Genomic DNA, 13,336 nt, shown 5'->3' on the forward strand with positions numbered 1-13,336 from the left:
GTGAGAAAATAAAGGCACAAATTTCTTTCAAGACACGTCCATAATATTTTATTTCTTATTCATCTTTCATCCCTGTTTTTGGTCCCATCATCCACATTGCAACATGTACAATACAGCATTCTGTGTACGTGCATTTCACACACGACAATAAATAAGAGCTAAAAGAAGAGAAGCAGCTTTTCCTCTTTTGTGCAAAATGAAAATGAAGCAAGCAGCCTCCACACACTGACCTGGGAGAGAGCGGAACCCCATGTAGAGCATCATTTTGGGGACATTTAGTGAGTTCGGGGAGGCGTGGCCCATTATAGGCTTTGGCGTGGCGGGACTTTTTGGCACCATGTCTGGTCCATGTCTTATTTAAAAAAAACACTATTTACTTTGTTCAAAACAAACATGAGTAAATATTCCTCACCCCCCCCCCTCATTTATAAAAAATATAGTAATAGCCATTAAATAGTATATTTTCTCTTAACTTTTTTCCATTAAAAACACTTTGATGAACGGACCGTCAAATCGATTGGCTTAAAATGGCGAGCCGTCGCACACAATGTTCTGGCCCCGTCCCGGGAAGAGCGCCATCTGCCAGTAGCGAGGGTCCGCGTACACTGAAAGGGGGAAAGTCGTTTCAGTCGGGAGGATTTCAAATGGCAGGGCGCCAGCGTCTTACCCGTGTCGCCGGGGTTGAGCCGCAGGTGGAAGGATGCGCAGTGTTTCTGGCAGCGTTGGACGGGAATCACTCTTACGCTGGGGAGCCCCTCACCCACCACCAGCCATCCCAGCACCGCCACGCCCTGACGTAGAAGAAGCCGGGTAAATACGCCGTGTGAAATATATGGCCCGTTACCGCGTGGGACGCGCCTGTTTTTGCGGCTCCGGGTTGTGCGTGACCAAGCAGCGTTGTAGGACCGTGCCGGCACTGTCCAGCAGGGGGCACAGTTCGGCCTTGGGGAAGAGCCAACGCAATGCTTTCTCTCTTGTCGCAGAGCTGAACTTCCTGTTTGAATTAGGGAAGAAATCAGTACAGTAGTATTTTGTATCCGGGAGTTTTGCTGTATTTTACCAGAGCAAGGTGAAGTTGGCGGGTCCTTGCGGCAGGCCGGCGTCCGGGTCGTGCGTCTCCTCATGGTCATCTTGGAGCAGGACGGACACGGAAGCGGAGTGGGTCAGGTAGAGTTCTTCCAGCTGCCGTCGTTCGATGCGCAGGGTCTCGCCGCCCTGACGCAAAAGTGGACTATTATTTGCCTTACTCTCGGCACATTGTACAGAATTGACCAAATTAGACTAATTGGACCAGCCAGTTTACTTTCAAAAGCACCAGTTGCGGGCCACGTCGCAGTGTGACGCTGCCTCGGAGACTCTCGGGCACCTCCAGAACGGTGGAAATGTCAGCGCAACCCGAACAGTTGACCGGGCTTTGCCTGGGCGAACCCGAACTCCACCACTCGTGGAAGCCTGAGCGCAGAATGTTGGCACGCCAAGCAAAAAGACATCATCATCAAATGGGGACATTCAAAGTTGTCATGTTGCCAGAAAGTTGGACTGAAAGGGCTTTCCCAATATGAACTCAAATTTACAACTTGTACGACGACGAGATTAAAATGGTAACTCTCTTTCTTGGCGCCATCTTGGACGAAAACCGCTGTCAACTTTTTGTTTACCTTGCAAGTTGTACTTCTTGGCGATGGGCAGCGCCAGAAGTCTCACGTGGCTGAACGGGGATGACCAATTGCGGGACGCCGGACGGGCGCCGGCGGAGTGGGGCTCGTCGTGCGGGTACGTGAACAGCAGCCCCGCCAGCAAAAAGAACCCCACGGCCAGCAACAGCTACACAAAAAGATGGCGGTGTTAGAGGTAACGGCGCTAACCCGCTAGCTTCCCCCCGACAAACCTTGACGGCGGCCCTGAGGAGGGGGAACTGCGGGGGCTCGCGTCGGGGCTCGTTGGTCTCCAGCATCCGCTTGATGAAGCGCTCGATCTCCCGCTCGGACATGCCGTAGCGGTAGCCCGACTGGCGGAGGATGTCGATGCTCTCCGACAGCTTGTCGTAGATGCAGGGCTCGCTCGTCGTCGTTCCCATGGCGACGAGGGCCGGCTCCTAGGACGCCAATTGGGTCATCGTTTAAAACCGTTCGCCATCGACAGCGTAGCCGCCGTCAAATGAATCGCTTGGCGACCTTGTCGCTCTGATTTACAAATTTTAATCAGAAAAAAAAGCTAGGATTTGACATAACTCTGTGTCAAGGCGGCCAAGTTTCTCATTAAATAAAATCAATTCATTGACTCAAATGATGTCAGAAAGATTTGGGTTGAAGAAGACTTGATCCGTGTCAACACCTGCTATTTACACAGTGGCTGCCATGGACGACTCGAAACGTCCAATTCTTTTGAAATGGGAGGTTTGGCAACCTCCCACTTATAAGAGCTTGGACGTCTATCATTATTTCTTAAATGTACATACTTTCAAAAATAGCATCAAGTATTTTGTCTTAATTTGATATTGATGTCGAGATGAACATTTCAGAATCGTCACAGCAGTAGTATGCTCATTAGCATTTGCACTTTGGAATTAAAGCCGAGGCTAGCTTGTGTTTACTTACCAAGCTAGTTTGTTAGCAATGTCATTGCGTCGTACGTCACCGCGACACAAAACGAATCGGCTTACCTTAGAGCACAACCAGAATTTCCCTGGTTAGAAGTGTTGTTGTCTTTGTCCGTGTTGTGTCAATAAGATAAAAATAAATGTTTTGCCCGCAATCTTCCATGCATGGCTACTTCCTACAGACACCTGCAGGAGGCGTCTTCTTCTCCGGTTATCGCGCTTGTCACCGCCATCTACGGGCAGTTTGGGGATAGAGCTGGTGAAACGAATTTAAGTTGTTAAAAAAATGGCCTTTTACTTTCATTTGGGGGTGATAGTTATTATTATTTGTGAAATAACAAGAAATGCTTGGAAACGTGAGTTAATCTAGCTTTTTACGGCAAACGACATTCCATGAGTTACAGCTCACAGATTCACATATTTGGACACCATTAAAAAAAACTACATGGAGTCTGAAAATGACGATTGTGACAGTTGTTTTAGAGAAAGAATAACTGCATTCATATTTTATTCAGGCATAACTCTCATAACCATTTTATGTTGACACAAGGCGAGAAGGACCCCTTCTTCCATGATTTGTTACATTTAAAGCCAATCGCAGGCCAGATTGCTAAATGTCCCAAACTTCAGCCAATGAGAGCGCAATAAACACGGCCACTTTTCCTTCTCGTGCGTGACGCTTGGAAAACATGTCATATGTAACCTAGTAGTGTGGAGCACGGTTACCAAACAGTATAGTAGTATTTCGGGTTTTCCTCGAGTCGGGTTTAGTTATACTCTGAACGTCAACCAGTGGGTTCGACTCGGTTTAAGAACAATAACCAAGTGTGATTCCCTATTTTATTATCTTCAGCCCGGCGAGGCTCTCATCGCCCAAATGCTTTCCTCGAGTAGGACCGCGTCTTCCCGTCTGTGCTGGCCGCTCAAGAGACTCTGTCCCCGGCTGAACAGCGAACAGAGAGCCGCCGCCAGCACACAGCGGAAAGGTACGGACGCAACCTTGTTACTGTTAGCCTAGCATGATGCTCAACACAATGTGACGCAGTTTTGAAAGAAGACTGAAGTCAAATATCGGTTCGATTCTATTTTTATAACTTCAAGATCGACCCAGTATTATTGACAAAGTTTGCAGGCAAGACTCGAGTCTAGATAGGATTTTAAATGACATTTATCAGGGTTTGAGAGGGTCACTAAATTATATGTTAGGGGTACGTAACGAATTTTAAATGAAAGGAAATGTATCACAAAGAAATGACAAATTATAGTATAGAATAGAACAAAGGACGTGTTTGTGCGTTGGTGAACACCAAACTAAATATTAATAAGTCAAAAGAGGTGGTCTGCTTATTCTTTAATAAAGGGACTTCCAAAAGAAGCTCTCATATTAAGTAGTAAGGCAATTAAAATTGCAATAATTTAGGCATACAATATGAATGACCTTTTTGTTTTCTAGGTTAAAACCAAAACATGTTGGGGGTGTCATTCAAATGCCCTCATGTAACAGTCATAATGAAAGTGAAAGCATCAAGAAGGAATCCCAAATGTGTTTATTTAGTCGCTTCGGGTTCCAGGCATGATATCGATTTTCTATTGTTCAAGCCGCTGTCCACGTTTGTTTTTTTTCTACACCAAACATTCCAAAAGCAGTTTGTAGAAGAAGCTGAGCAGCAGTGACTCGGCACTTTGCGTCACAGGCAGCTACAATTTACCAGACGGAGATCTTACTTTTGCGTCCTCTTCTTTAGAACTCATCAAGAAACGAGAACTAGAGCACGATGAACTGCGGCCCCTCTACATGGATTTTCAAGCCACCACGCCAATGGTACGTTACGGACACAAAACAAGCTTCTTTTTGTCAGTGAGACTCATTGGATGGCATCTCCCGTGTCGTTGATTGGCAGGATCCTCGCGTTCTGGACGCCATGTTGCCCTATCAGGTGAATTACTACGGCAACCCTCACTCCAGGACGCACGCCTACGGCTGGGAGAGCGAAACCGCCATGGAGACGGCCAGGAAGGTACGAGAATGCCTCCTCGCGACCCCGTCTCCTGTCCCGAAATAAACGTTTCCTCCCGCCGTCTCCGAGCAGCAGGTGGCCGATCTGATTGGCGCCGATCCCCGGGAGATTATCTTCACCAGCGGCGCCACGGAATCCAACAACATGGCCGTCAAGGTGCGTCGCCCGGCTCCTCCCGGTGGAAATTGCCACCAAAGTATAACCTATAACTGTTTTGGGTTGCGCTCGGCAACAGGGCGTGGGGCGCTTCTACCAAGGAAAGAAGCGTCACGTGATCACCACCCAGACGGAGCACAAGTGCGTTCTGGACTCGTGTCGGGTTCTGGAGTCGGAGGGATTCCGCATCACTTACTTGCCCGTACAGACCAACGGGCTGATCGACCTGGAGGTGTGTCATTAAACTCGAATAATGACCTCAACGATCTAGAGAAATGAACTAAAACATCTGTATTATTGAGTTCATGTATATTTTGTTTGTCCTTTATTTCAGTTGCTGGATGCGTCCATGACCCCCGACACGTCTCTGGTGTCCATCATGACCGTCAACAATGAAATTGGAGTCGTGCAGCCCATTCATGAAATCGGTACGTTTCGCGCTCCCCGGCCAATGGCATGCTGGGAAAATGCCGACGTCGTCATCCCAGGGCTAATTGTTTGTAGACTTTTTCACGAGCATTCTTTTTCTTTGGGCTTTTGGCAGGTCGTCTTTGCCGTTCCAAGGGCGTCTTTTTCCACACGGACGGCGCGCAGGCCGTCGGGAAAATTCCCATCGACGTTAGCGACGCCAACATCAACCTCATGTCAATCAGCGGCCACAAGATATACGGCCCTAAAGGTGAAAAAACAATTCCTCCCCTACTTCTAAATTGGTATCGATTAACATGTGAGCATTGTTGCTTTTTGTTATCGTTGGTTTTCGTCTTTTGTTGCACAAATGAATAATAATAATCATAATGTGTATGCTTTGAATTCTTGCCAGGCGTGGGCGCGCTTTACGTGCAACGGCGACCGCGAGTGCGACTGGAACCGCTGCAGAACGGCGGCGGGCAGGAAAGGGGCCTGCGCTCGGGGACGGTGCCCACCCCGCTAGCCGTGGGCTTGGGGGCCGCCTGCAGCATTGCCCAGCAGGAGATGGCTGTAAGTCTTCCATATTTAATATTCCTATTTTGGAACCACTTGTCACTAGCGCACGGTCGACAGGGAGAGCCCAATTCAAAACAAATGGGGCGACTACTATGGAATCCCGTTAAATTGGGCGCCCTCTGCGGGTCAAAACGTGTATTGCATGAGCAGATGTAGAAGGCGATCACGACACGACGGCCGTGTTACAAGAATGTCGATAGAAATTGTTTGCCGGGGTATATTTTCTGACACTACTTTGAATGTTGTATTTTAGTACGACCACGAAAGAGTGACCATGCTGGCAAATCGTCTGGTCGAGAAGATCACGTCTCACATTCCCGACGTGATCATGAACGGAGACCCGCAGCAACGCTACCCAGGTAGGTCATTCATTATTAAGCTGTGAGAAAAAAAAATGGAAATTTTCACTGCTACCCAAAATGAACGATGGAATAAAATCACGTCATGTTAGGCTGCATCAACTTGTCGTTCGCTTACGTGGAGGGAGAAAGTCTCCTGATGGCGCTCAAGGACATCGCGCTGTCTTCTGGCAGGTGAGGTTTGGAAACAAAACCTTCTATGACGGACACATATTTTGTTAGCCTCGCGGTCGCTGTTTATGTCCACTTGTATATTTGTATGTCGGCGTAGCGCGTGTACGTCAGCCTCACTGGAGCCGTCGTACGTTCTCCGGGCCATCGGCGCCGATGAGGATCTCGCCCATTCCTCCATCAGGTTCTTCATCATCCTCATTATTATGATTATCCTTTTTACATTCTTTGTGACAAATGTGCTCATATGTTGAATAGGTTTGGAATCGGTCGCTTCACCACGGAGGAAGAGGTGGACTTTACGGCGGAGAAATGCATCCGTCACGTCCACAGGCTTCGCGAGATGAGGTGCGACATCATCCGTGTCTCCAGAGTATTTATTATGGTAGAACTTTCAGGCCAATAACGTTTCAAAAAAATATATTTATCTATTTTTTTAGTCCTCTTTGGGAGATGGTTCAAGAAGGTATTGACCTGAAGAGCATCAAATGGACCCAGCATTAGACTCCTCCCACCATCCGCTTGCCTTCCTGGTTGACGACCACTCCGGGAGACTTCTCAAGAAGGAAACTATTTCTGTCTATATTGCAGTACTCGAAACACGCACAAAGGAACCTTTTGTATTAAGATGAGCTGAGGGAGCTGCCTTTTTTTTGACTAACAATGCTATCGATATTTATGTTAGGCACTATCCATTCCTCTTTTGTTGAGCTTAGAATTTCACAAGCTTGAATTTTTTAGGCGTCACACTTCCACATTTTAACCGTGAAAAAAAAGCAAATAGGAAATTGGTGTGTTAGCCGCCCACATACATTTGCAATATTATTCAATAAAGGTTATTTCTAACTCCCAACATTGTAACTCATTCATAACATAATTTGAGTTTATTTGGTGTTTTGTTTTCCATAAATTGTTCTTGTAACATTACTGTCTGTTTCCCATTGAGAAACAATTATAATTAGCTATTAATATGTATTCGTACAATCTCAAACACGTTTGAAGTAATAGAGGGCATCGTAAATATTTTGAATGAAGACAAAATGTTTGTTAAAGGCAAACAGGTGGACGATAATTTGTTCCGTGTTGCTGTCGGAGGACTTTGGTCGACGCACCAGGCGGAAGCGGCGTCCGAGCCAGTTGCCACGTCGGAATTGCTATCAAATTGCCTCACAATTTCTCTTTTATTATAGGTGTCAATTTTGTTTTTCGTCATTAGTCATGGTGAGTCATTTGGCACTTATTATTAATCCCACGTTAGTTAAATCACCCGTTTTGTGTGTGTTTATATTTGTCATTCGAGCTAGTGAGTTAGCATAGTGGCTAAGTGATTTTTTTTCTTATCAAACAGTACCGCGCACTAAAACGTTATTCTGCGGTATAACATTTTGCATATTGTTTTTTTCTTCAGGTTTCTGTCATTAACACCGTGGACACCTCGCACGAGGACATGATTGTAAGTCATGTTTGTGATTGAAAGTTGACTTCGTAAATATTGTTCTTATCGTTTAAGTGGATGGCAATCATTTATTACTGCAAGGCTATTTTTTTCTCCGAAATATGACGACAAATATTGTAACTTTTGTATTGACACCCCACTTGTCTGTCAAATGTTCAACCTCCTGTCTCAAAAGCAATTATTTAGTCCTTTTAAATATCCAACATTTGATTGAAATGCCTTATTTTCTGATAACCTTCTCTAACAAATAAGAAAATAAAGTAAGTGTGATTTTGAAATTTTCAGCACGACGCCCAGATGGACTACTACGGCACCCGTCTGGCCACCTGCTCTTCCGACCGAACCCTGAAGATCTTTGACGTCCGCAACGGCGGCCAAATCCTGGTGGCCGACCTGCGAGGGTCAGCTGCAACTTTTTTTTATCCATATGTCAAACCCGTAAAGATTAAAAAAAATCTATTATAGTTGTCCTAAGAAAGAGGCAATTTTTCAACCTGGTAACGTGGATTGCAATGCAGGCACGAGGGTCCCGTGTGGCAGGTGGCGTGGGCTCACCCCATGTTCGGCAACATCCTGGCATCCTGCTCCTACGACCGCAAAGTCATCGTGTGGAAGGAGGAGAACGGTGCCTGGGACAAGATGCACGAGTACACGGGCCACGAGTCCTCGGGTGCGTGGGCTCAATTCCCAGATGGATATCAAAAATGCATGTTTTCAGCAAATCTATTTTTTTTCTGCAGTCAACTCGGTGTGTTGGGGCCCTCACGAGTTCGGCCTGATTCTGGCGTGCGGCAGCTCGGACGGCGCCATCTCGCTTCTCACCTTCACGGGAGAGCAGCAGTGGGACGTCAAGAAAATCAACAACGCGCACACGGTGAGCCCCGTCGATCGTTGCCGTCCGACCGGTAGCCAAGAGACCTTTTAAGTGAGGTTTGGCTCCGTTTTTCTCCCTTTAGATCGGCTGCAACGCGGTGAGCTGGGCCCCCACGGTGGTGCCGGGCAGCCTGATCGAGCAGCCGTCGGGCCAAAAGCCAAACTACGTCAAACGCTTTGTGTCCGGGGGCTGCGACAACCTGGTCAAACTCTGGAAGTGAGTCCTCGCTGGCTGGCTGGTTGGCAGTGTATGAAACGTGACAAAATAGAAATAAGTTGCTTTTGATTTTGCCGGGGTTAGGGAAGAGGACGGCCAATGGAAGGAGGACCAGAAGCTGGAGGCGCACAGCGATTGGGTGCGAGACGTGGGCTGGGCGCCGTCCATCGGACTCCCCGCCAGCACCATCGCCAGCTGCTCGCAGGTGCGCCCCGAGTACTGGTTCGGTCCCGGCCCCGCCCCGCCCCCTGACACCCCTCCCCCTCTACCCCAGGACGGCCGCGTCTACATCTGGACGTGCGACGACCCGGCGGGCAACGCCTGGACGGCCAAACTGCTGCACAAGTTCAACGACGTGGTCTGGCACGTCAGCTGGTCCATCACCGGCAACATCCTGGCCGTCTCCGGCGGCGACAACAAGGTGCCTCGCGTGTGTGTGTGTGCTCAGCGCTCCCTGTATTTTCACAATTGGACCACTAGAAGGCAAAGTCCACATTTGGGATTTAACCAATATTTCATAGAGGGTTTTTAAATCGGGGGAAAAAAACGGCAAGTCACAATTGGAATGCATTTTCTCTCCACTAGAGGGCATTGTTTCCTTCTCGGGAGTGAACTAATATTACAGAAAGGCTTTTCAAATCATCTGTAATAGATACCATGCAAACAGTGTCATTTTTCAACGATTGTTTGTTTTGGCTTTTCAGGTGACATTGTGGAAGGAGTCCATGGACGGCCAGTGGGCGTGCATCAGCGACGTCAGCAAAGGCCAGGGTGCCGTGTCGGCCGTCACCGACTCGCAACAGGCCGAGCAGTGACCCACACACACATGGCCTTGGGGTTCTAAATAGAATTCATGATTTGTTTTTTTAATGTTGTCAATATAAAGACTTTTGAGCAAACATTCCCTCCCCCCGCTCACTGGCTCAGCCAATCGGACGCAGGAAGCGCCACCCTCTTCCTACTTGGATGTAATTAGTAATAAAAAAAGACAAAGGATTTGTCGGTCAAAGGCATCATTTAGTGTGCTTTTTGTGGCTCCGCCTCCCGAGTCTCCCTAGGCTCCTCCCCCCACCAAGCTGGGGATAAAAGAGCGTCCCGGCGGGCCAGGTGAACGGAAGCCCGCACTGGTCAACCATGAGCCTGAGCCGAGGGAAGAGGATGAGCTCGGCCCGGCGCTCCGAGGCGGCGGGCGGCGGCTCGCCGTCGTCGTCGTCCCTGTCCATGTTGTCCACGCTGTCCATCAACAAGAGCCTGCTGGCGCCGCTGGACCTGGAGATCGACCCCGGGCTGTCCCTCAACCGGGCTCACGAGAAGGAGCAGATCAAGAGCCTCAACAACCGCTTCGCCTCCTTCATCGACAAGGTCAAAACCTTTCCGCCCCTTTTATCAATATATCACTTTTAAATGAGGTCAAAGGAGAACACTTACTTTATGCTAAATTAGCTACCAAGCAAAATAATTTTCAATTTTATTTCACAAAAAATAAATATGTAGATAAAAGAGAATATTTAGTGGTTGTTTTAAACTAAAAAGGCTCAGTCAAAAGAAAAATCGGCTATTTTTGACTTTTTGACAATATTTCAAAATGAAATTATAGAGCAAAATATTATGCCCTTTGTAATTGACAATTTAAAAAGTAGTTTCACTGCTTTTCTTGTTTGAAATAACTGTTTAAAATCAAGATAAAATTCTGGAGAATATTTTCTGTGTAGAGGGTTTCCTTTTCAAGGTCACACGACTCTTGAGAAGATCGGATTGGAAGCGTCGTCTGTCAGCGTTGGCCAACCCGAGATGGCCAAAGATAACCAAACGCTACCCACGGCAGGTTTGCGTCTTTTCTCACGGTGGGGTGGCACAATGGCGCCTTTGTGGCCTCCTCGGATGCATTTCAGCGGCCTCCCTCCACCTTCACTTGGAGTGAATTTTAAAAGGTCACCGGAGCCTTTGTAGCATCGATACTTTAGCTTCCTGGCCCGCTTTGCTCCTGGGTAATCTGATAAAGCGGTTGGGGGGGGCATTCTCCCTGGCTTTTGTGAGTGTCACCCGAGCCGGGAAGCCGCCATCCGATCGCCTCCGTCCACTTGAGAGCGCTAAAGTCTACAATGACAACATTCACTTCTACGCATACATTTGCCAATGGGGAAAGAAAGGGTCTTGCGTCCAACTTTGTGGGCCAGAGCCTTGGAAATGGAACAGGCTACCTGACATTTTCTGGTGGACCGACCGACCTACCCACCATGACGACCTTTCTGTATTGTCTTTTTTTCTTCTGGGTGCAGGTGCGCTTCCTGGAGCAGCAGAACAAGATGCTGGAGACCAAACTGGATCTCCTCCAAGGTCAGGTGACCACCCAGTCCAACGTGGAACCCCTGTTCGAGGTCTACGGGGCGGGCCTGCGGCGCCAGATGGAGCTGGTCCACCACGACAGGAGCAAGCTGGACGGCCAGCTGAGGAACACGCAAGGCCTGGTGGAGGACTACAAGCACAAGTCGGCGCCGCCTCCGCCGTCAAACCCCCGCCGTTCACTTTTTCACCGCCCGCTCCTCGCGCAGGTACGAGGACGAGATCAACAAGAGGAACAACCTGGAGAACGACTTTGTCCTGCTGAAGAAGGTACTAGAGAGCCGGGCGCCGTACGCGTCCACCGTGACCGACGCACTCTCGCCGACAGGACGTGGACTCGGCCTACATGGTGAAGGCCGACCTGGAGGACAAAGTGGGCGCTCTGACCGACGAGATCAACTTCCTGCGCGCCGTCTACGAGGAGGTACTTCTCAATCTCTGTCATGATAGTATGTTCTCTTCGGGTGAGTGACCATTTTGGCCTCAGGAACTACGCGAGCTGCAGGCCGCCATCCGGGACACGTCAGTGGTGGTGCAAATGGACAACAGCCGCAGCCTCAACATGGAGCAGATCGTTGCCGAGGTCAAGGGCCAGTACGAGGAGATCGCCGTCCGCAGTCGGCGGGAAGCCGAGGCCTGGTACAAGACCAAAGTGAGTCCCCTGCCGCCTCCCACCATTTTGTATGCCTTTCCCAACGAACGCTTGGGATTTCCCAGTTCGAGCAGATGTCGGCGCAGGCCGGCCAGTTCGGGGACCAACTCCGCGCGGTCAAGAGCGAGGCGGGCGAGCTCCAGCGTCTCATCGTCCGGCTGCAGAGCGAGATGGAGGCCGTCAGGGCGCAGGTGCCTTCCTTTTTTTCCCCCCTCTTACAGGGCGTAATGGCGCCGACCCGTTGGCTCTCCCACAGCGCGGCGGCCTGGAAGACCAACTGGCCCAATCGGAGGAGCGCGGCGAGGCGGCGGTCAAGGAGGCCCGGTGTCGAACCCGCGACCTGGAAGACGCCCTCCAGCGGGCCAAGCGGGACATGGCCCGCCAACTGCGGGAGTACCAGGACCTCATGAACCTCAAGCTGGCCCTGGACATCGAGATCGCCACCTACAGGAAGCTCCTGGAAGGCGAGGAAGACCGGTGAGTTGCCGTATTGTGACCTCGGGCTCACCACGTCGTAGAGCGTAAAACGTTTCTTTTTTTTTTTGCACAGAGTGGGCCAGCCGTCGGTGGTCAACATCCAGTCGGCGGCGCTGGGCTACAGTGAGTGTCTTTTTCTTTCCCTCTTTAGTTATTTTCCAGTTGTTGATGTCGCCACGTTTGCTTGGCAGGCGGCAGAAGTTCCAAAGAAGGTCCTTACGCCAGCGCTTCTTCGCCTCCTTCCAAATTGCTCATCAAGACCACGGAGACCCGAGACCACAGTCGGTACAGCACACGCTAAGAACACGTCCTCTTTCTTCATTTAGGATGAGTGGAGGTGAGCTCATTTCACTTTTGGGGTGTGGTAGAAACATGTTAGCGAGCGTTTAGGGGTGCTGGGGCTATCTTAAACTTCCATTGAATCATTTGACGTTTTGGCCAACAGGAGGCGCCCAATAGAATGAGATTCCGTAGGGTAGGATATTACTAGAGTACCCCCACCTCGGCCTCAAGCTCTTTCTAGTTAGCGAATGGGCGCCTTCCTGCGACCGGACGTTTCACAAATCATTTTTCACCTACCTAATACAGTAGTACGTATTTTAAAATACATTATGATATATAACGGCCTGTCGTGTGATGTATATGTTTTCCCCTTCCTTCCTCCATTCTTATAGCACTAATGCTAGCTTATAAAATGATGAGCTGTATTTAAATGATTAGAAGGAGTTGGACCATTTCTTTTATGGTTCATACTGATGTTAGTGTCTTTGATTTTTTTTGAAGCAATTACATTGAATGGATTTTAGGAGTTTTATTTCACCTTCCAATAGTGATTTTCAGACAAGTTCATTCGATTTTTCCGGATGAATTGTATTCAATGAATAAAGTAATGCGTTTGCCTAGTTCCCAGTCGTTCCCTCTAGTGTCCGCAAGAGGGCGACATAAAATGGCTGTGAAAATGCCCCTGCGGCGGAATGACACGCTGTGCCATTCATTCCCACTACATTACAACAGGACTCCAGAGCCAA

The 13,336-nt window shown here is 48.9% G+C and overlaps 4 protein-coding genes across 4 annotated transcripts; 3 read left to right on the forward strand and 1 right to left on the reverse strand.

The window, feature by feature from the left end:
- Positions 1–33: 33 nt before the first annotated feature.
- Positions 34–2,831, reverse strand: c10h6orf89 (chromosome 10 C6orf89 homolog). The gene is made up of 8 exons (XM_077726999.1): positions 2,663–2,831; positions 1,889–2,095; positions 1,659–1,824; positions 1,304–1,452; positions 1,061–1,215; positions 859–994; positions 668–791; positions 34–605 (listed from the first exon to the last, which is right to left on the reverse strand). The coding sequence occupies exons 2-8, from the start codon at positions 2,075–2,077 to the stop codon at positions 523–525; spliced, it is 1,002 nt and encodes a 333-aa protein (XP_077583125.1). The 5' UTR covers positions 2,078–2,095; positions 2,663–2,831; the 3' UTR covers positions 34–522.
- Positions 2,832–3,247: 416 nt separating this feature from the next.
- nfs1 (NFS1 cysteine desulfurase) lies at positions 3,248–7,143 on the forward strand. Its single transcript, XM_077726176.1, has 13 exons — positions 3,248–3,585; positions 4,345–4,421; positions 4,501–4,617; positions 4,690–4,773; positions 4,853–5,005; positions 5,108–5,201; positions 5,318–5,452; positions 5,597–5,754; positions 6,014–6,119; positions 6,212–6,293; positions 6,391–6,474; positions 6,549–6,638; positions 6,731–7,143. The coding sequence occupies exons 1-13, from the start codon at positions 3,477–3,479 to the stop codon at positions 6,792–6,794; spliced, it is 1,353 nt and encodes a 450-aa protein (XP_077582302.1). The 5' UTR covers positions 3,248–3,476; the 3' UTR covers positions 6,795–7,143.
- Positions 7,144–7,346: 203 nt separating this feature from the next.
- Positions 7,347–9,849, forward strand: sec13 (SEC13 homolog, nuclear pore and COPII coat complex component). The gene is made up of 9 exons (XM_077726178.1): positions 7,347–7,511; positions 7,699–7,743; positions 8,032–8,147; positions 8,265–8,416; positions 8,487–8,620; positions 8,703–8,836; positions 8,921–9,041; positions 9,111–9,257; positions 9,541–9,849. Exons 1-9 carry the CDS (start codon positions 7,509–7,511, stop codon positions 9,649–9,651), a joined length of 963 nt encoding a protein of 320 aa, XP_077582304.1. The 5' UTR covers positions 7,347–7,508; the 3' UTR covers positions 9,652–9,849.
- A 79-nt stretch (positions 9,850–9,928) lies between these two features.
- LOC144203004 (keratin, type II cytoskeletal 8-like) lies at positions 9,929–13,018 on the forward strand. The gene is made up of 9 exons (XM_077726177.1): positions 9,929–10,198; positions 11,116–11,324; positions 11,389–11,449; positions 11,508–11,603; positions 11,667–11,831; positions 11,897–12,022; positions 12,088–12,308; positions 12,382–12,431; positions 12,500–13,018. Exons 1-9 carry the CDS (start codon positions 9,971–9,973, stop codon positions 12,607–12,609), a joined length of 1,266 nt encoding a protein of 421 aa, XP_077582303.1. The 5' UTR covers positions 9,929–9,970; the 3' UTR covers positions 12,610–13,018.
- The last annotated feature ends 318 nt before the right edge of the window (positions 13,019–13,336 follow it).

The sequence above is a fragment of the Stigmatopora nigra genome, chromosome 10 (assembly GCF_051989575.1).
Source record: "Stigmatopora nigra isolate UIUO_SnigA chromosome 10, RoL_Snig_1.1, whole genome shotgun sequence".
Classification (NCBI taxonomy): domain Eukaryota; kingdom Metazoa; phylum Chordata; class Actinopteri; order Syngnathiformes; family Syngnathidae; genus Stigmatopora; species Stigmatopora nigra.